This window comes from Somniosus microcephalus, chromosome 4, assembly GCF_052327205.1.
Source record: "Somniosus microcephalus isolate GS21.2 chromosome 4, FLI_Smic_1.0, whole genome shotgun sequence".
In the NCBI taxonomy this organism is placed as follows: domain Eukaryota; kingdom Metazoa; phylum Chordata; class Chondrichthyes; order Squaliformes; family Somniosidae; genus Somniosus; species Somniosus microcephalus.
The window spans coordinates 198,111,418-198,134,303 of NC_140990.1; the positions used below are offsets into that span (position 1 = coordinate 198,111,418).

The window sequence follows — 22,886 nt, forward strand, 5'->3', positions numbered from 1 at the left end:
CTTCACTCTGGAGCCCGCAGACAAACTTATCCCTTAAGGTATCTGCCAGTCCTGCTCCGAACTGGCAGTGCTTCGATAACTTGCGTAGTTCCGTAAGATAGTCAGCATTACTCTCATCTTTGTGCTGGTTTCTTTTGTGGAACTTGAATCTTTCTGCTATCAGCAGCGGTGTAGGGTTTAGGTGTTCCTGTAAGATATTGACAATCTCTTCAAAGCTTTTCTCCATTGGTTTAGCTGGGGTAATTAAATTCCGCAATAGGCCGTATGTTCTCGCGCCCATCAAATTTAATAATACCGACGCCTTCTTTCCATCGGCCACCTCATTTGCCTTGCAGTACACTTCAATTCTTTCCACATACGTGGTCCAGTCTTCTATTTCGTTGTCGAAAGCAGTGATACTGCCACTCTTTGGCATTTTGGGTGGTTTAAAATGGCACCTCCCGCACTTTTCCTTCTTCCCCAATGGATTAAAATGGCGCCTCCCGCACTTTTCCTTCTTCCCCTTGCTGCCAATGCTGCTCCTAGCATTCTAAATAGTAATGGCGGTGCCCCGCGGCTTCGGCGCGTCCCTCTTTTGTTCATTAAATTCCTTCGTTTTATTTTTCTTCGACGCTGTCCACTGCGCGTCTCTTTTCCTTCCCCTCGTTTTATTTTCTCTAATGCTGCCCGGTTCTTGAGCACCGACCGCGCCCTGTGCGCTCCACCCTCTCTCTCTCTTTTCCTTCCTGACGACGCTGCACGGCCCCCTTGCAGAGCTGCTCGATCGAGCTCAAGCCCGCCGCAGTCCGGAAGGGGCAGCGCACTACCTGCTACCAGCACGATTTGCTGGAACACCTTGACTGGGGAGCCAAGCCCAGCTCTCCACAGCCTCCCCCGCAATTCTCTGAACTCCGATGGATCACTGGGCGGTTGCCCGCAGTCGACGCCCGTTGCTCTGACTTCGACCTCCACGAAGCTTCTTTTCAGGGATGGATCCCCGTGAGGTGATGCAGTACTGCAGGTGAGTTCGAACCTGCTCGTCGCCAGTGTAGTGTCCGCGTATCAATAACACACGGACTGCAGGAGAACGGTAATAACAGGTGTTTACTGAACAGAGGGTATGCTGGAACTGAAAGTACAGAAGCCTGCTACGGCTTTATATACAGGTGTGGTCACTGCCGGTACTACAGTATAAAAGCAGTTCTCTCTTAAAGGTACATACACAACAGGGTGGATAAAGGGGAACCAGTGGATGTGGTGTATTTGGACTTCCAAAAGGCATTTGACAAGGTGCCACACAAAAGATTACTGCACAAGATAAAAAATCACGGGATTGAGGGCAATATACTGGCATGGGTGGAAGATTGGCTATCTAACAGAAAACAGAGAGTTGGGATAAATGGTTCATTCTCGGGTTGGCAATCAGTGACTAGTGGTGTTCCGCAGGGGTCAGTGCTGGGACCCCAACTCTTTACAATCTATATTAACGATTTGGAGGAAGGGACCGAGTGCAACGTATCCAAGTTTGCCGACGATACAAAGATGGGAGGGAAAGCAGTGAGTGAGGAGGACATAAAAAACCTGCAAGAGGACCTAGACAGGCTAAGTGAGTGGGCAAAAATTTGGCAGATGGAATATAATGTTGGAAAGTGTGAGGTTATGCACTTTGGCAGAAAAAAATCAAAGAGCAAGTTATTATCTAAATGGAGAGAAACTGCAAAGTGCTACAGTACAAAGGGATCTGGGGGTCCTGGTGCATGAAACACAGAAGGTTAGTGTATGCAGGTACAGCAGGTGATCAGGAAGGCCAATGGAATCTTGGCTTTTATTGCAAGGGGGATGGAGTATAAAAGCAGGGAAGTCTTGCTGCAGTTATACAGGGTACTGGTGAGGCCACACCTGGAATACTGCATACAGTTTTGGTTTCCATATTTAAGAAAAGATATACTTGCTCTCAAGGCAGTTCAGAGAAGGTTCACTCGGTTGATTCCGGAGATGAGGGGGTTGACTTATGAGGAAAGGTTGAGTAGGTTGGGCCTCTACTCATTGGAGTTCAGAAGAATGAGAGGCGATCTTATCGAAACATATAAGATTGTGAGGGGGCTTGATCGGGTGGATGCGGTGAGGATGTTTCCACTGATGGGTGAGACTAGAACTAGGGGGCATAATCTTAGAATAAGGGGCTGTCCTTTCAAAACTGAGATGAGGAGAAACTTCTTCACTCAGAGGGTAGCAAATTTATGGAATTTGCTACCTCAAAGAGCTGTGGAAGCTGCGACATTAAATAAATTTAAAACGGAGATAGACAGTTTCCTAGCTGATAAGGGAATAAGGGGTTATGGGGAGAGGGCAGGGAAGCGGACGTGAGTCTAAGTTCAGATCAGCCATGATCCTATTGAATGGCGGAGCAGGCCCGAGGGGCCGTATGGCCTACTCCTGCTCCTTCTTCTTATATTCTTATGTCTCTGAAAATACATCTCCAACTTGGTTCTTGCTGAGGAGATAGGCATTTTTTTTCTTACTCGCTATATAGTTCCTAGAATTGCTTGCGTGGTCTCTGCTCATCCTTTCACACCAGGTAGAATGTAGGCTGCTCACTGGGATGCCCCTTCTGTTACCCACAATGCTCAAAGGTGTTGGAGTATTCGTAAACCGCAAGGAGTTCCACTCCATCATTGTGCAACTTGTGTGCAACCACAAGAAAAGGTTTATGCATGTGTACGCCAGATTCCTGGGAAGCTGCCATGATTCTTTCATCCTGCAGAAGTCCAAGCTCCCTGACCTCTTTGGACCTGCAAGCAGACTTAAGGGGTGGCTTCCAGGAGACATAGGATACCCACTTCAGACTTGGCTGATGACACCCGTGAGAAACCCAACCTATGAAGCCCACGAGCGGTACAACAAAAGCTATATGACAATCAGATGTGTCATTGAGCAAGCGATCAGCATGTTCAAGATGCGCTTCAGTTGCCTGGACAGATCTGGAGGCACCCTTCAGTACTCACCACCCAGCGTCTTCAGAATGATCGTGGTGTGCTGCACTCTGCACAACATTGCGCAGCAGCGAGGATTGGAGCTGCAGGCGGAACAAGGCGCTGAGCACATATCATTTATGGACCAATCCAATGAGGAGGAGGAGGTGGAAAATTGACGACCCCAACGCAACAACAGCCACTCACATTGCTGCCCAGAATGTCAGGGATTCCCTTATAGCTGTATGGTTCAGTTAGTTACCACCATGGACCAATGTAATAACCACATCCACATCCAATGGCAACACTCATCATCCCCCCTCCCCCTATCCAACAGACAGAAAGCAGTCCTGTTAGCAAGCAACCACTCAGTGCACATCCCCCCCCCCCATTGGTCCCAGTCAATTTATGTCTTCTCATTCATCAACAAGCAACTGAAAAGGTGAACTGGCACCCAGCAACCAAGAATGGGCAATACGGAAAAGTGATGCAAAGTAATACATTTTTTGTGATTCTACTAAAGAACAAAAACTTAACAACAGAACATTTTCCCAACACCTATGTGCATACCCTTGTGCAACTACAAATCTTTACTCTTCCTTTTCCTACCACTCTGACATGGTGCAAGCCCTGTGGCTTCAGCAGAGGTTGAGGCAGAATGTTCAGATCCCTACTCTGACTGCTGAGATGCTCTTGGCCGACAACCTCTGGGTTTTGGAGCCCGTGAGGGCCTCGCCAACGACTGTTCCACCAGCACCTCTGCAGGAGCAGATTCAGCCATTGGGAGAGGAGGCAGCCTGTCGGGTGCTGACTGAGGGGAGAGACAACAAATGAAAAGTGGGAGTGCTTTGAGTGGAGTCCCCACTTCCATGTTCCATTTCGCCAACATCCCTCTCATGGGCCAGATTTCACTCCTACAACTCTGCTGTAGAGCAGCTCGACGCAGATCAGTGCAGCGTTGTAAGGCCAAGGTGTCTGTCATCCTATTTAAGGCGCCAGACAGGTTAGCATCCAGAGTGTGCACGGCTGTGGTAAAAGCCTGATGGACTCATTGATTGCTGCGATTGATGTTCCACGGAGTTGGCTACTCTATCCATGGAAGACAACATCCGCGCAATATCCTGCAACATCACCCTACTCATGCTTGAGGTGGACATTGTCAATGATAATAAGGAAATGGCAGACATGTTGAATAATTACTTTGCATCAGTATTTACAGTAGAGGAAGAGGACATCATGCTGGAGATCCCAAGGAAATGAATATTGAATCAGGGACAGGGACTCAATAAAATTAATGTAAGCAAAATAGCAGTAATGAAGAAAATAGTGGTACTAAAGAGTTACAAATCCCAGGACCAGATGGTTTCCATCCCAGGGTTTTAAAGGAAGTAGGTGAGAACATTGCAGATGCCCTAACTATAATTTTCCAAACTTCTCTCAATTCAGGAACCATTCCTTTAGATTGGAAAATTGCACATGTCACTCCACTATTTAAGAATGGCGAGAGGGAGAAACCAGGGAATTATAGACCAATTAGCCTAACATCTATTGTTGGGAAATTACTAGTGTCTATAATTAAGGATAGGGTGACTGAACACCTTGAAAATTTTCAGCTGATCAGAGAGAGCCAGCATGGATTTGTGAAAGGTAGGTCATGCCCGACAAACCTGAATGAAGAGGTGACTAAAGTAGTGGACAGGGGAATGTCTATGGATGTTATTTATATGGATTTCCAGAAGGCATTTGATAAAGTCCCACATAAGAGACTGTTATCTAATGTAGAAGCCCATGGAATTGAGATCAAATTATTGACCTGGTTAGGAAATTGGCAGAGCGGCAGGAGACAGAGAGTAGGGATAATGGGCAAGTACTCTAATTGGCAGGATGTGACTAGTGGTATCGGCATAGAAAGCTACATATCCAAATTTGCTGATGACACAAAGGTAGGCGGCATTGTAGGCAGAGTAGATGAAAGCATAAAATTACAAAGGGATATTGATAAATTAAGTGAATGAGAAAAATGGATTTCAATGTATGCAAATGTGAGGTCATCCACTTTGGACCTGAAAAAGATAGAGCAGGGTACTTTCTAAATGGTGAAAAGCTCAAAACAGTGGAGGTCCAAAGAGACTTGGGGGTCCAAGTACATAGATCATTAAAATGTCATGAACAGGTACAGAAAATAATCAAAAAGGCTAATGGGATGCTGGCCTTTATATCTAGAGGACTAGAATAAAAGGGGGTAGAAGTTATGCTGCAGCTATACAAAACCCTGGTTAGACCACACCTGGAGTACTGTGAGCAGTTCTGGGCACCACACCTTAGGAAGGATATATTGGCCTTGGAGGGACTGCAGCGTAGGTTTACCAGAATGATAGTTGGAGATTCTAGGACTAGGGGGCATAGTCTAAAAATTAGTGCCAGACCTTTCAGGGGTGAAATTAAGAAACACTTCTACACACAAAGGATGGCAGAAGTTTGGAACTCTCTTCCGCAAACGGCAATTGATGCGAGATCAATTGTTAATTTTAAATCTGAGATTGATAGGTTTTTGTTAACCAATGGTATTAAGAGATATGGGCCAAAGGCGGGTATATGGAGTTAGGTCGCAGATCAGCCATGATCTTTGAATGGCGGAACAGGCTCAAGGGGCTCAATATCCTACTCCTGTTCCTATATTCATTCTCTCTGCAGTTGTGGACAATGTGTGAGGAAGGCCTGTCAGTATGTTGCAGATTTTCTGCTGCCTCTCTACGATTATCCTTTTCATCGATGGTCCCCGGGGTACAGCATCTGTGTCCAGCTGTGCAGAGCTGGCGAAGGCTGCACCCTCAAATGTGGGCTCTCCACAGCTGTCCCTGCCACCAGTCTGCTCTTGCTCACTTGCGAATTGTGAGTCACCAGGTAAAAACCCAACTATCTGTCTAACTGGTCCCACCAAAGTTTGAGTATCTGAGCTGGTGTACGGTAAGCAGGAGTCCTGTGATGGTGCACCCTCAGGAGGAATCAGCTCCTCTGAGGATTCATCTTCCGTGCGGTCCACCGATTGCGTTGCATGTGTGAAGGCCTTGGCGGAGAGAAAAGATATAAACTAGTACTGGCAATGCAACAATATTGCAACTTATCATTGTGAAGATGATCATATTTCACTCGCTGCTGAAATCAAGTCAACATGATTGAGTGTTGTATGACATGTGGTCAATTGTGGCGGAGCCACTAAAGGACTCAGATCGTTTGTATATAATTCCCTTTAACAACATGTTAGCCACAGCCTGAGTCTGTATCTTTATTTATACTGTTTACTTGTACAGAGCATGATTACTTTAACAGCGCGGTAAACGCGATGACGTCACGCCGTACATCACGTGATCCCCCACTGGCGGGAAGAACGTCATGACGTCAACCACGGGACCGTCGGAGTAGTCCTCGTGGAGCCTCCGAACTGAACGCTTACACTCGATGTTCGCTTGCAGTTACTTGTTTAAACCTGTTAGTTTCCATTAAATTTCATTTTGTTTGAGCGCCTGAGTGGACCTCAGTCTTTGGATAGGAACTAGACATTCCTACATTGGTGACCCCGACTTTTGCAAACGGTTTTCGCAGAACATATTCAACATGGGAACGAACGCCGTTACCTTGAAGCTACCGCAGTTCTGGGAGCAACAACCAGCCGCGTGGTTCATCCAGGCTGAAGCCCAGTTCGCCATCAGGGACATCGTTGCGGATCAGACCCGTTATTATTACGTGGTCTCCGCCCTCGACAGCGCCACAGCCTCGCGGATTGTCAGCCTACTCGGTAGTCCGCCTACTGATCGCAAGTATGACACGTTAAAGTCGCGGTTGCTGGAGGTATTCGGGCTCACAAAGTTGGAGCGCACCCGCCGGCTGCTCGCTATGCCCAGCCTCGGGGACACAAAGCCGTCCGAGCTCATGAGCCAGATGCTCACGCTCCTCGGTTCCGAGCCAGAATGCTTCCTCTTCAGGGAGCTATTCCTCAACTTACTCCCGGAGCAGGTTCAGGCTGCCCTAGCCAGGTCCAAAGTCACAGACTGCGTGGAGCTTGCTGCCGAAGCGGACAAGATTTTCGGGGTGACACAGCAGCACTGCGCTGCCACGAGGCGCCCATCCCCCACAGGTGCTGCTCCAGCTCCTCAATCAGCGGGATTGTGCTTCTACCATGCCCGTTTTGGCGCGAAAGCAAGATGCTGCCGCCCTCCCTGCAGTTTATCGCTCAAAAAAAAAAACATCTACAGCCACCCTGGCGAAAGAGGACCGGGTCTAATGAGCGCCCCGCAGCTGCAATGGCCATCGGAAATTCAGGGAAGCTTCTATTCGTCACCGACTCCCTATCTGATCGACGTTTCCTTTGCGACACCGGAGCGCAGTGTAGCATCCTACCTGCGTCAAATCTCGATATACTAGCTGGGGGCCACGGCCCCGCCCTCGCAGCAGTTAATGGCGTGGCCGTTCGGACCTTCGGAAGGTGGCGGGTCCAGGTGTGATTCAGCGGCCAGCGCTTCCACTGGGAATTCATCACGGCCAAATTCAAGCAGGCCATCCTCGGGGCGGATTTTTTGTGCGCCAACGGCCTCCTGGTCGATGTCAGGCACCGCCGGTTGATCAATGCGGCCACGTTCCATTCCATCCCATGCCACCACGGTAACGACGTGCCGCGCACTGTCTTCTCTGCGTTCCCACCTCCAGACGACTTCACTCGGCTCCTCGGAGAGTTCCCAGATCTGACCAGGCCCACTTTCTCCTCCTCGGCCACTAAACATGGTGTTGAACATCACATCACCACCACCGGCCCCCCGGTTGACGCACAGGCCCGCCGACTCGAACCTGGCAAGCTCGCGGCTGCGAAAGCGGAGTTCGACACGATGGAGCGGCTGGGGATTATTCGCCGGTCGAATAGTCCCTGGTCTTCGCCTCTCCACATTGTTCCGAAACCCAGTGGCGGATGGCGGCCATGCGGCGACTACCGACGCCTGAATGACGCCACGACTCCTGATCGCTACCCGATCCCGCTTATTCAAGATTTCTCCGCCCATTTGGCGGGAAATAACTTTTTTTCAAAAGTCGACCTCGTCCGTGGTTACCACCAGGTCCCCGTGCACCAGCAAGACGTCCCAAAAACCGCAGTCATCACCCCATTCGGCCTGTTTGAATTTTTGCGGATGCCGTTTGGCTTGAAGAATGCTGCACAGGCTTTCCAGCGCTTGATGGACTCGGTGCTTCGGGACCTCAAATTCCTCTTCGTCTACCTCGACGACATCCTCATCAGCAGCCCTAGCAAAGAGGAGCACATCTGCCATTTGTGCACCCTCTTCACACGCCTCAGTCAACACGGTTTGATTATCAACCCGGCCAAGTGCCAGTTCGGCCTGCAGCAGATTGATTTCTTGGGCCACCGCATCACATCAGACAGCGCAATTCCCTTACAGACGAAGGTCGAGGCGGTTACATCTTTCCCGCGCCCGCAGGCCATCAAGGCCCTACAAGAGTTCCTCGGGGTGGTCAATTTTTATCACCGGTTCGTCCCTAAGGCGGCTCTGCTTATGCAGCCCTTGTACGAGGCCCTCAAGGCCAAGTCCGATAAGGATCCGATCAGCTGGATGGCTGAATTGGACCGGGCGTTCGTCGACACCAAAGGCGCCTTGGCCAACGCAACCATGCTGGCGCACCCGCTTCCAGGTGCCACCATTACCCTTACCACCGACACGTCGGACTATGCAATCGGCGCAGTGCAGGAAGAGTGGGTGAATGGGACGTGGCAACCGCTGGCGTTTTTCAGCCGTCAACTACAGCGAAACGAAAGAAAGTACAGCACTTTCGACTGGGAGTTGCTGGCCCTTTTTCTAGCCATCTGCCATTTCCGGATCTTACTAGAGGGTCGTCCGTTCACAGCTTTTGTGGACCACAAGCCACTAACGTACGCTATGGCCAAGACCGCCGAGCCGTGGTCAGCTCAGCAACAATGTCACCTGACGTTCATTTCAGAATTCACCACGGACCTTCAGCATTTGTCCGGCAACGACAACCTGGTGGCGGATTGCCTCTCCCGCGCGACTGTGCACGCAGTCCAACTCGGAATCGACTATGCCCTCATGGCTGCGGATCAAGCTTCGGACCCAGAGGTCCAAGCATACCGGACCAGCCCCTCTAGCTTCCAAGCGGCCGACGTCAAATTCCATGCCGCAGGCACCACGCTACTTTGCGACGTCTCCATGGGAGCTCCCCGCCCTATCGTACCAGTCGCCTGGCGCCGAAAAGTGTTCGACGCCATACACGGGTTGTCACACCCTGGCATGAAGGCCTCGCAAAGGCTGATGTCATCAAAATTCGTCTGGAGGGGTATGCACATGGATGTCCGCGACTGGGCCAACACCTGCATGGTCTGCCAAAAGGCCAAGGTACAACGTCATGTAAAAGCCCCATTGGCCACTTTCGCTGTTCCGGAGCATCGATTCGACCACGTGAATGTGGACCTCGTGGGGCCGCTTCCACCTTCTCAAGGTTTTACACACATCCTCACAATGGTAGACCGCACCACTAGATGGCCAGAGGCAGTTCCTTTGGTTTCCACCACTTCGGCAGACGTGGCCAGAGCTTTCATCTCCTCTTGGGTTGCTCGTTTCGGGGTACCGGACATCTCTTCCGATCGTGGACCGCAGTTTTCCTCTGAGCTCCGGAATGCTGTGGCTCAGGGGCTCGGCACCAAACTACATCGCACCACCGCCTATCATCCACAGGTGAACGGCCTGTGCGAGCGATTCCACAGGTCGCTCAAAGCCGCTCTGCGGGCTAGTCTTCAAGACGCGGGATGGGTGGACAGACTTCCCTGGGTCCTTTTGGGTCTTCGTACGGCGCCCAAAGAAGATTTGCAATTGTCCTCGGCAGAACTCGTATATGGCCAGCCACTACGAGTACCAGGGGATTTCCTCCCGTCTCCAACAGAGCCATGGTCCGCATCCCAGCAACTCGTCAGCCACCAGGAAGCGGCCAGATGTTTCGCTCCAGTGCCTACGTCGCATCATGGCTTACAGAGCTCCCACGTCCCAACTGAGCTGAAAAGCGCCGAGTACATGTTTATCCGCCACGACGCTCACCGGGATCCGCTCAAGCCTCCTTACACTGGTCCCTTCCGCGTCATACAGCCGGGAGACAAAACCTTTTCGGTCGATATCGGAGGTAAACCGGACCACATTTCGGTTGACCGGTTGAAGCCGGCACACTTAGACCTGGACCGCCCAGTCGAAATCGCTCAACCGCCAAAACGGGGCCGACCGCCCACAGTCGCCGTGCCAGATCCACCACAACCGCCCGCCAGCTCGACCACCGTCCATCAGCTTCCACTTCAGGGTTACAGAAGTCGCTCGGACAGGCTTGTCACGCCTCCTTGCCGTCTCACTTTTGCTGTTAAAGACAATTCTGGGGGGGCGCATGTGGCGGAGCCACTAAAGGACTCAGATCATTTGTATATAATTCCCTTTAACAACATGTTAGCTACAGCCTGAGTCTGTATCTTTATTTATACTGTTTACTTGTACAGAGTGTGATTACTTTAACAGCGCGGGTAAACGCGATGACGTCACGCCGTACATCACGTGATCCCCCACTGGCGGGAAGAACGTGATGACGTCATGACGTCAACCACGGGACCGTCGGAGCAGTCCTCGTGGAGCCTCCAAACTGAACAGACTTACACTCGATGTTCTCCTGCAGTTGCTTGTTTAAACCTGTTAGTTTCCATTAAACTTCGTTTTGTTTGAGCGCCTGAGTGGACCTCAGTCTTTGGATAGGAACTAGACATTCCTACACAATGATATTTAATTCTGTCATTAGATAGCTGAGAGGTCCCCCATCTCCGATGGCCAGGGATGCCGAGACGCCACTGATCTCCAGCGCCTCCTCCTCTGCTGTTGTCAGCTGTAGGATCTGTGAAGGACCACCTAGGGTTCTCTTCCTCTCCCTTTAATTATGCACTCTCTTCTCCTGCAGCAGGGGAAAGAACAGACTTATAAGTGACTGTAATAGCATGTGTTCACCCAATGGATACAGTGCATTTGTTGAAGGTGACCATCAGGGAGAGGCATCAAATTGTAGAAGGATCAGGGTGAGTGGCAGTGGCAGTGGTGGATGGATAGATGGGGATGTGAAGAAATACATAGAAAGAGACGGATGGTTGTGCTTGCCAGGTAAGTAGGTATGAGGGAGTGATGTAATGGAGTAGGCTTGACAAGGCAGAGTGAGCGGTGGGGGGAGATGCACACAACACGATGTAGGTGAATGTGCAACTGCACTCACTTTTCATGATCTGGTTAGGTCATTAAAGTGCTTCTGCACTGAAGCCAGGAGCGTGGCACAATGCTTTTGCTGCTGATCTCCTGGGCCACATCCAGCCACGGCTTCTCTGTAGCAGCAGCAGGTTTCTTCCTCCCGTTGCTGGGGAAGATTATCTCTCGTTGACTCCTCACTGCCCTCAGCAGTACATCAAGGGAGGCATCATTAAAAATGGAGCCTCTGAGCATCCGGAATCCATCTTCTGCAATTGCTGTTTCTGTGCCAAACCTCCTAACTCCTCCAAATTCCATCTTTGGATTTGCTCTTTAAATACTCAAGTTGAGATCACATCATGTGGGTCCGCACCATGCCCACTGCCCCACAATTGACGCCAAACCCGGAAATAAAATCACAATGACTGCCTGTGTTAAAATGCCACAGACGTGCTGAAATTACTTGAGTTACCCACATATCAGGACCCTCCCCCCCCCACCCCACTCCCAGTGCGCCTCAAAGTTAATGTCAGGACCAAAATATTTAGATTAAGGCTTTAAAATGCATCAGTAAGACAAATTTTAAATTTAGAATATGGTGTTCAAATTTGGTCACCATGCCATAAAATGTTATATATAATCACATTAGAAAGAGTACAAAAAAAAGGAACAAGACTGGTTCCAAGTATAAAAAGGATCAGCTTGAAGGAAAGATTGGTGAATTCGTGACCAGAGGACATAAATGAAAATTAATGAAAAGCAAAATTAAAAGGGATATCAGGAAGAACTTCTTTATTCGAAGAGTAATACATTTTTGAGGTAACCTGCCAGGAACACTGACCAAGGTAAAACAGTGGAGTTGTTCAAAAGACAGTTGGACGCTATGATGGGGGAGTTAGGGTACTAGTGGAGTGAACTTCGATGGGACAAATCACTTTTTCTCATCCTTGACTTTTCCAGTTATGTTCTTATATTAAGTGAAAACTGTATGAAATTAAAAACCTTTTGGATGCAGGTAGCTGCCATTTCAGGAGCCAGTGTGCTTGCTACCCGATGTTTAGCTAATCTCTCCTTTTCTTCTTCCATTCGGATTTCCAGCATAAACTTGGCTCGTAACCGTCCCTGTCGAGCACGCTCGGAAATTTGAATGATTCGGATGGCTTCTTCTAGTGTCAATATTTTTATACTTTTTTCCTAAAATATGAAAAGAATATTTTATAATGAGAAAAAAATAACTCAACTTCATAAAACAATAAATTATTGCATTGCTTGCTGGTTTTATTCTAGATATTAAAAAGAAATCAAAAATGTTGTTGTCAGGAGTTCAAAAATAAACAGATTATCAACAGATTAACTATTGATTTAAGGTCACCGGATACCCTCTTTCTCCCAGTATAAATCTGATTACAGATCTCACTAGGTAATGATCACTGTTACACCAGCTGAATATAGAGAGGTTACTTTCTTTTTTGGGTGACTTCTGACACCAAACGCAGAATACTTAACCATCAAACAGGTAGGTTGGGAAATGACTTAGCCTTTTTCTGTGCTACCGATTCTAAGATAATAAGCTAAGCAAACCATGAGTTAACATATCTTAACAAGAAACCACTTAACACTAAATTGTCAATTTATAGAATTGAATGTCTTCAAGGCATACTGCTCAAGGACTCATGAAGCATTCAGAAAGGAAATGGAGAAATTTGCGATGCAACATAAAATAGAAGAATAAAGGCTTCACAGCAAGTTAGGAATGATATGAAAATCCTCTGAGTAGGTCCTGTACGAGGACCAAAACCAATGGTGCTCGTTCAAAAGACAAGGAATATTTGCATCCCATCTCCTTTTCGTCTGTGGCCTTGGCAGACTTTCTGCTCTGGGGCTCCATTCCTGGTTAGCCTGACTGAAATAAAAACAGAAAATGCTGGAAACACTCAGCAGGTCAGGCAGTATTTGTGGAGAGAGGAAGGTAAGGTTAACTTTTCAGGTCGATGACCTTTCATCACCCAAGATTCCAATTTATAGTGGATACAAGTTGGAAAAAAGGAATTTACAGGAAACTCTCGATTTACCGGCACCCAAACAACCAGAAATCTCGGTTAACTGGCAAAATTCAGGAGTAGGTTCAGTTAAGTTTTTCTTCATATTAGTGGCCGTTTCTTGATTCTTGGCTGTGTAATCGGGAGTTCCTGCACTTGTTGCTAAGCAACAGGGACGCTTGGTCTGTGGTCGGGCTTCTTGCAGCTGTTGCTAAGCAACAGGGAAGCTTGGATTTGTTGCTGTGTATGGAGCTCTCGTACCTTTTAACTATAACTCTCTGTAATCCGGACTTTTTGATAAACCGGCACCACGCCGGTAGTCGGTGCCGGATAAAAAAAAGAGTTTCCTGTACTTTCCACAAATTCCCATTATCCTACGTACACATATAATTGGGTTGGCCCTCCACATGGGATTTAAAAAAACACAAATCTCTCCAGTGACAATTATGACTTTGGTTAGGAAGTACCATACCTAAGACAGCATTCCATAGCTCTAATAACAATAAATATTAATAATGCAATAATATAGAAATTTATCATGTTGAAATGTCTTAAAGTGGTTTACATAATGGATTACTTTTGAAATGCAGTAACTATTAGTATGTAGGCAGACACAGCAGCCACTCTGTACCAACAATTCCAAGCAGTAATGAGATGAGGGACAAGCTGTTTTTTCTTTTTCGTACTATTAGCTGAAGGAAGAATGTTGCCCAGGACACCAGAAAAACTCCCAGCTCTTGTTTGAATAATGTCAAAGGATATTTAGTGTCCACATGAACCACTAGAACAGGCAGACGGGACCTTGGTTTCATGTGTTTGGTTATCTCAATAAGACTGGCAAACTAAAATATATGTAAGGAACGAAAACCATGCAGCCATGAAACAGAAGATGAAACTCCTTAACCCTAGAACGGACTAATTTGTTGGATCCAGGGTGTAACATGTATAACGTCTGGCAAACATATAATGAAATGAGCCATGTCACCTGAAAAGTGAAGCTGAGCAGTCAACAACGGTGGCTTGCTTGAGTGGACTGAGTGGAATCCATCAAAGTCAGTGTTTAGGAAGATTTGTCACATTTGATCACTAGGAAGTTTGCAAGCCTTCCTGTGGAATTACATGCCAGTCTCACAAGGAGATATCGACTGACAAACACCCAAACACAAGCAGTGTACTTGGAGTCACAATTACCTGTTTGTTGTACCCAATCCATTCAAATCATTATATAAGGAATTCACTTGTATAAGAGAGCATATAACTAATGTGGTTACTAAATGTAGATAACCCTCTGATTAAATGAGGCACACAGTTGACTCTGGATAAACATACACCATATAAAACATCAGGGTACCAAACTACTTCTTATTCACTTCCTTTAGACAGAAATCCTGATCCAACAATAACAACTTAAGACCAAAATCCTCACCAAGCATAAACAGTTTCCCATTACCAAAGTTTAATCTTCAACAAAATTAAGCGACCCAATGCACTGCCAAGAAACTAGTTCACATGTTAGAAGTATAATCACATCTATGTAAAACATATGTTTTTTATTTAGATGGAATTGCTGAAGGAACTGACTGTGGTACAAAGTTTTTCAGATTTTTTTTTATATTTGATGTTGATCCAGGTTGGGCTAACATTTGTATTAAATCCAGATAGATCAAGACAATTTGCAAACTATAAGGGTAATTTTGCCTCCACGTTGCTCCTGGCCGAGAGGTTTGCTGGACTGAAATATGGGTTGCAGAATTGGCACTGTTTTGTCATAGTCCAATCCATTGCCCACACGCCCATCTAATGAGGCTTCCTAATGGGGCACAGCATCGCAAAATTACCCCTTACACTCAAAATATAATCCTGTATAAGTATAAATTGCAGTTCTGACAAAGACTCTACCCAAAATCTTTTCTCTTTTCCGACACTAATGGACCTGCTTGCATTTCAGCATTTTCTACTTTTGCTTTGGTTTTCCTGCATTGCAGAATTTTCATTTAATCTCTACATTATACACACAGAATTGTATACATACACATAAATAAATTGCCAAATAAAATTGAAACAACCAACACAAGACTCTGAAATTTGGAGGTAGTGTTACATAGATGAGTTGTTACATATTAATGAATTTCTCTGAATTTGTGCACCAGACACTGGAAGCCTTAATTCATTAAGCAGTTTTGTAGTGTTATAATTATGAGTATTATGATTCTGCCCGTAACAATTTGCTAAAGAATATATTTAGGCATGTGTGTTCATTGAACTACAAAACCCTCCTATTACCCAGCAAGGATACTATTTTCAATGTGACAGGTCAAAACAGCCATGGCTGCACTCCCACCTACATTCTACCTGTAGTCTGATCCCATTTTCCAGAAAGTGCACACTGTATTGCAGGGAGTTACTCTTCTGTCAGTTACTACATGTTACCTTGAGACAGGACAAAAGAAGCCTGGAAGGTTGAGGAAACATGATTATAACTTTCTTTAAAAAGCAGGTTTAAACCACATCCTCAAGAGGTAAACAAATAAGAAATTAAAGACAAACACACCTTCAAAAATAAAGGTAATACTATACACAGGTTAATATTTCATATGTACTACTAACTTTTTCCACTTGAACCCAGTTTTGGGATAATATCTGAGCCAGAATGTTTTCTCTGTCTTTCAAAACTTTCAGTTTATCCTTCACGAAGTATCTGGGAATAGGGATCTCTAGGTCTTCCTGTGAAATTTAAGTTGAGAAAGGTCAAAGATCCTTGCATTAAGCAGCAAACAAGATGCATTATTCATTTATCAGGGTATCTTTTATAGCTCTTGAGAGTAATGAGAGGCTAAAGCGCTGACCGGAAATCATAAATAATAAATACATGACATCATTCAATACAACTGTCAAAATGATTTTAAATTATATCACTTCACTCAGTGCTATGTCTTGAAAGCAATTCTAACTGGAATCAATTGCAAACCCATTCAAATGAATAAAATTGGTAATACAGTTTATTGTATTCTTTTGAATATTGAGCTAATATATAATCTTTTATTCTGAGGTTTTACTGGTACAGCAGTCACTGTACGGTGACAGTCAGCTCACAGCTGGTGGTCCCTGTGTGGAGCTGGCTGACTGGTGCGCACAACGTGCAGTGGGTCAGTCAGTTCCAGTTTAAAAAAAAATTAAAACCAGTATTGGCCTCCAGGTGGTTGCTGTAGTAAATATTAAATAACCGTACCTGGTAGGAAATGTTGGCGTAAGGGAGAACAATTTAACATGTTCCTTTGATTGGCTGTGCACATGTCTGTGACAGGATGTATTGTGCAATTTCAGGATCAAAAATAAAAAGTACCAAGTTCAGGAATAATCCAACACAATGCACCATCAATGTCTGGGTTACATTTGTGAAAGCAAAATATGATAAACAGCACCATTAAAAAAGACAATGATATGAATGAGCATAATTTGTGTTGAAATATATTTTTAAGATCTGCTTTGAACCTCAAAGGCAATACAATCTAGGCTTTGATTTGGTAGCAGCTTATAATAAGTGACACAGAAGGCTTTTGCAGTAATCAAAGGGACCTAACCTTTTAGTCAATTCCCTGTCTCTTAAACCAACGTCAGACCTGCTTCATTTTTTCCCCTATCGTTTTCTTTCACTTGCCTTTAAATCCATGATGGTGTGGGGAAACACTGTGTGTGTATGTAGATAAACCTGTATAATCCCCTTTTAACTGCTGTATTCCCCTCCCCCCGCAAGACAGTTGCAAGCTGAGAGGAATAAGGCACGTTCAGACTTGCCTGCTGCTGATAGAAGGAAAACCAATCAGGTTCCAGCAGGTGACCAATCCGTGAGTCATCATAGGTTCGCGGGCTTCACGAATTCAGTACTGTATTGTGAGAGTTGGAGTAAAGACCTATTTCTTGTAGCTCGCTGTGTTGCCTATTTCTTTACGCGGGAGACTGTAGTCCCCCACATTGGTGATCCCGAATGTCGGCGGCCGAAGCCCCCGACTCACGCAGCCCTACAGAGGCCAGCAACGACCCGATGGCAACCAGCAGCAGCTTGATGTCGGCCGGCACCGCGTCCTTGAAGCTCCCCACCTTCTGGGGACACCAAGCACCAGCTTGGTTCGCGCACTCGGAGGCCCAATTCACCCTTCGCAGGGTTCAAGACGATGAAGAAAGGTACCTCCACGTAGTCTCAGCACTAGCAAGCTCTACCGCCGCCGAAGTTCTCGACCTGCTGGGGAACCCACCACAGACCGGCAAGTACTCAACCATTAAGGGCCGCTTGCTGCAGGCTTACGGCCTGTCCAAGGAGGAGAGGGCCCGCAGGCTTCTCTCACTACCAGGCCGCGGCGATTCTACCCCGACCCAGTTGATGAGCCGGATGCTTGCGCTCCTGAGCTCTGAACCGCAGTGCATTTTGTTTCGGGCCCTTTTCCTCAGCCTGCTTCCTCAGCAGGTACAGACTGCCCTCGCGGGGTCCCCGATCACAGACTGCGTACAACTGGCAGCCGCCGCGGACAAAGTTTTCGCCGTCGCCCAACTCGGCTGTGCAGCCGCGAGGCTCCCCGACACCACCGAGCGCGCGCCGCCACGCCAGGCCGCAGAACTATGCTACTACCACGCGCGTTTTGGCCACAAGGCCCAACGCTGCAGAGCACCCTGCTTTCGATCAAACCAAGATGGCCGCCCGGCCCAACGCATCAGCCTCGCGCCGCCGCCTAGGCCCGCTTGACCGCACCCCCGCCGCCACAATGGCCATTGGCACCGCAGGTAAACTGCTGTACATAACCGACTCTCTTTCAGGGCGCAGATTCCTTTGCGACACCGGAGCCCAATGCAGCATAATTTCTGCCTCCCAGCTCGAAATCCAGGCAGGCCGCAGCGGCCCACCCCTCGTGGTAGCAAATGGCGCAGCCATCGCTACTTTCGGAAAGCGACGGGCCGAGGTTTGTTTCAACGGCCAGCGATTTACGTGGGATTTCGTGACGGCCTCGGTGGCACATCCTTTGCTGGGCGCCGATTTTCTTTGCGCCCACGGACTCCTGGTCGACGTCCGCGACAGGCGCCTGATCGACGCAGCAACTTTCGCTTCACTGGTCTGCCAGCAGAGCAACAGCCCGGCCCTCGTCGGGTCCTGCTCCGCCCCGGCGCACGACGACTACGCCCGCCTACTCGCAGATTTCCCGAGGCTCACACAACCGACCTTCTCAGCCGCGGCAGCCAAGCATGGGGTCGAGCACCACATCGCCACTACGGGACCACCAGTGTTCGCTCGAGCCAGACGCCTGGACCCAGCCAAGATGGCGGTGGCCAAGGAAGAATTCACCACGATGGAAAAACTGGGCATCATCCGCCGCTCGAACAGCCCTTGGTCGTCCCCCCTCCATATTGTGCCCAAGCCGGGCGGTGGCTGGCGCCCCTGCGGCGACTACAGACGGCTCAACGACGCCACCATGCCCGATAGGTACCCCATTCTGCACATCCAAGACTTCTCGGCACACCTAGCAGGAAAGTCTGTCTTTTCCAAGGTCGACCTGATTCGCGGCTACCATCAGGTCCCCGTCCACCACGCAGACGTCCAGAAGACGGCGGTCATCACCCCCTTCGGACTGTTTGAGTTCCTGCGCATGCCCTTCGGGCTTAAGAACGCCGCACAGGCCTTCCAACGGCTCATGGACTCCATCCTACGGGACCTGAGCTTCCCGTTCGTCTATCTGGACGACATCCTCGTGGCCAGTACCAGCAATGCCGAGCACATCGCGCATTTGCGCTCCCTTTTCCAGCGCCTCAGCCAACACGGGCTAATCGTCAACCCAGCCAAATGCTAGTTCGGAGCAGCCCAAATTGATTTCTCGGCCACAGAATCTCGCCAAGGGGAGCCATTCCCCTACCTTCCAAGGTGCAGGCGGTGGCGGACGTTCCCCAGCCCACCTCGGTTAAGGCGCTGCAGGAACTTTTGGGGATGGTCAATTTCTATCATCGGTTCGTGCCCAAGGCCGCTGCACTCATGCGCCCCCTCTACGAAGCCACCAGGGGCAAAACGGGCAAAGAGCAACTCACCTGGTCCAGCGAGATGGCGACAGCCTTCCACCAGACCAAAAGCGCCTTGGCCAACGCCACACTACTGGCCCACCCCATCCCGGGCGCCAAGACTGCCCTCACCATGGACGCCTCGGATTACGCCATCGGCACCGTCCAGCAACAGTGGGTCGAAGGCGTGTGGCAGCCACTGGCATTTTTCAGCCGACAGCTGCGCAAGAACGAGCAGGCTTACAGCACATTCGACAGGGAGCTCCTGGCCCTGTTCCTGGCAATCCGGCACTTCCGTTTCCTTCTGGAAGGCCGGCCGTTCACCGCATTCGTGGACCACAAGCCGCTCACTTTCGCCATGGCCAAAGTAACCGAACCCTGGTCCGCGCGCCAACAGCGCCAACTCAACTTCATCTCGGAGTTCACCACGGACATCCGCCACGTCGCCGGCAAGGATAATTTGGTGGCCGACTGCCTCTCAAGACCCTCGCTCCACGCAGTGCACCTGAGCGTCGACTACGCCAGCATGGCGAGAGACCAGGCTGCCGACGCGGAGATCCAGGCCCTCAGGACGTCAACTACCAGTCTCACCCTGGCCGACATCCACTTCCACGCAGCCGGCAAACCCTCCTGTGCGACGTCTCAGTCCCTTCGCCTAGGCCGGTCGTTCCATCCGCCTGGCGCAAGCGAGTTTTCGACATCATCCACGGCCTCTCACATCCAGGGATGCGTGCGTCTCAGAAACTTATGACCGCCAAGTTCGTCTGGCCTGGACTCCACAAGGGTGTGAGAGACTGGACCAACACATGCGTGCCGTGTCAGCGCGCTAAGGTCCAGCAGCACACCAAGGCGCCATTGGATTGTTTCCCAGTGCCCGAGAGGCGTTTCGACCACGTCCACATCGATCTGGTAGGCCCCTTGCCGCCGTCGCACGGTTTTACACACCTGCTCACGATCGTCGACCGCACCACCAGATGGCCCGAGGTGGTTCCCCTCGCCTCCACCACCACGACCGACGTCGCGCGAGCATTCGTCTCGACATGGGTGGCCCGGTTCGGCGTGCCGACCGACATATCCTCGGACAGAGGCCCCCAGTTCACCTCCCACTTGTGGAATGCCATCATCGCCGGCCTCGGCACCAAGTTGCACAGGACAACAGCCTACCACCCGCAGGCCAACGGGCTCTGCGAGCGCTTTCATCGTTCTTTGAAAGCCTCTCTCCGCACCAGCCTGGTCGATACCAGCTGGATCGACAAACTGCCCTGGGTTCTCCTGGGATTGTGTACCGCGCCCAAAGAGGACCTCCGCGCCTCTGCGGCCGAGATGGTCTACGGCCAACCGCTCAGAGTACCAGGCGACTTCCTCCCCCTGACAACGGAGCCGTGGTCGGCCGCCAGACAGCTTTCCCTGCACCAGGACACGGCCCAGCAATTCCGTCCAGTGCCCACTTCGCAACACGGCCCGCAGCCATCCTACGTGCCTCGAGACATACGACATGCGGAGTTCGTCTTCGTGCGCCGGGATGCGCACAGAGGCCCGCTGCAGGCACCATACACCGGCCCCTTCCCAGTATTGGAGACGGGGGACAAAGCTTTTCTTATCGATGTCGGCGGGAAGCCGGACCTTATTTCAGTAGACCACCTCAAACCGGCGCACCTGGACCTCAGCTTCCCGTTTCGGCCGGCTCTCCCCCCACGGCGGGGCAGACCTCCCGCGTTGGCGGCGGCCCCCCCACAAGAGGACCAAGACACACCAGAACCTTACTTTCCGGCCGCCGCCCCACCTTCGCCGGCATCCCGTCCAGCCAGCCCACCGGCAGACCAGCCGACGAATCAACCGGCCGACCTCCCAGACAGCCCTCCTCACATGCCAGATGGCTACTACAGCCGCTACGGCCGCTTGGTCAAACCTCCGCAGAGACTGACTTTTACAGTTAACGAGGATTCTGGGGGGGCGTATGTGGCGTTGCCACATTGGGGAAACAGTGTGTGTATGTAGATAAACCTGTATAATCCCCTTTTAACTGCTGTATTCCCCTCCCCCCGCAAGACAGTTGCAAGCTGAGAGGAATAAGGCACGTTCAGACTTGCCTGCTGCTGATTGGTTTTCCTTCTATCAGGTTCCAGCAGGTGACCAATCCGTGAGTCATCATAGGTTCGCGGGCTTCACGAATTCAGTACTGTATTGTGAGAGTTGGAGTAAAGACCTATTTCTTGTAGCTCGCTGTGTTGCCTATTTCTTTACGCGGGAGACCGTAGTCCCCCACAATGGAACCATACTTACCGGGGTTAGCTTGAGGTCCTGCAGGACATCATCGTAATAGTGAAACTCCGAGAACTCCAGCTTCACCATTTCATTCTTCAGCTCTAGGATTCTACCCATAATTCCATCCAGCACATGGTGGATAACCCTTCGCTTCTGAGGATGCACAATCTGGTCATAGAGAGTTTCCATACTGCGGAAAATCTGCACATACTTAATGTAGAATGTTGTCAGCATCTGGAAGATCATCACGCGGTCTGTCTGTGGTTTGGCAGCCTGGGCAGGGATCTCCTGCTTCAGAAGGTAATGGAGGACCTCATGGGTCTCAACCCACATCTTATTGTAAGTTCTGCAATGCAAGAAAGTGTTGGATAATGATATGAATAGCAAACACAAAAGGTTAAGGAGTCATTTATAGTAAATGTGTCAGATATATTATGTTAAACTTTAAGAAACATTTATTCCTTATCCATTTCAATTTATAAATTATGTTTTTACAACAATTTGGGAATAATTTTACTGATGTCTCATGATGAGTTTTTCCTGGTTTATTTATTCTTTCCTCTTTAGATGACCCTGGACCTTTAACCATTCTCTAGTTGAACAGGCAGACAGGAGACCTATTTCCAAGCCTCTGCATATCCTGTTCGACAGCCAAACTACAGGAGGAGAAGAAGAGTAACCTGGACTACTCACTCAACAACTGTCCTCCCTGTTTGTAGCTTCCATTCATTCTTTTCTCCTGATGACATGATCTACATTAGAAACTCATCACCATGGATGCAAATTCATGTTTTATCACATTGTGGCTGAACATATGCCAGTATGCCGATTTCATGTAAGGAATCCTTAAAGAGTAGGCGACTGAGCACTATAAACAGCAGGAAATTGTGTGGTTATCTAAATTATGTCATCAGGGCCTGATTTCATAATCATTGACTGCAAACTGTTAGGCACGTCTGACACCTGACCAGAAAATTGGATAATTCACTAAATGGATGGAAAAATAGGGTAACTGCTATTTGCTCATTTTTCGATTCAGTCATGCCTGCATTTACATCCATTAACCAGCCATAAGAAAAGTCCACCCTAAGGTCCATCCTGCAACCAGGAAATCACCAAGAAAATACAGGAAGAAGGTACAACGTACAGGAAAAAGTTACATATCGCATTCAAAGCTTGCTTTGTTTTTATGCCCTGACCTTTATTTCTCTTGTTCCTGTCTGCCTGCCTTTTCTTTGGCTGTTTTGTGCTTCTCATTTCTTTAGTTTTCTCTGCCAATGCCTACCCTTCCCTTGCTAAACCATTAAGTTTGCTTGAAA

The 22,886-nt window shown here is 48.8% G+C and overlaps 1 protein-coding gene across 1 annotated transcript in view; it reads right to left on the minus strand.

Annotated features, from left to right (window-relative positions):
* Positions 1-22,886, minus strand: part of LOC147120121 (dynein regulatory complex subunit 11-like) — a 368,896-nt gene that overhangs the window by 315,605 nt on the left and 30,405 nt on the right. The window contains exons 2-4 of the mRNA XM_085985675.1: positions 21,586-21,913; positions 15,874-15,990; positions 12,230-12,421 (exon numbers count right to left, since the gene is read on the minus strand). Coding sequence (XP_085841801.1) covers positions 12,230-12,421; positions 15,874-15,990; positions 21,586-21,913 — 637 coding nt within the window. The remainder of the gene's footprint in view (positions 1-12,229; positions 12,422-15,873; positions 15,991-21,585; positions 21,914-22,886) is intronic.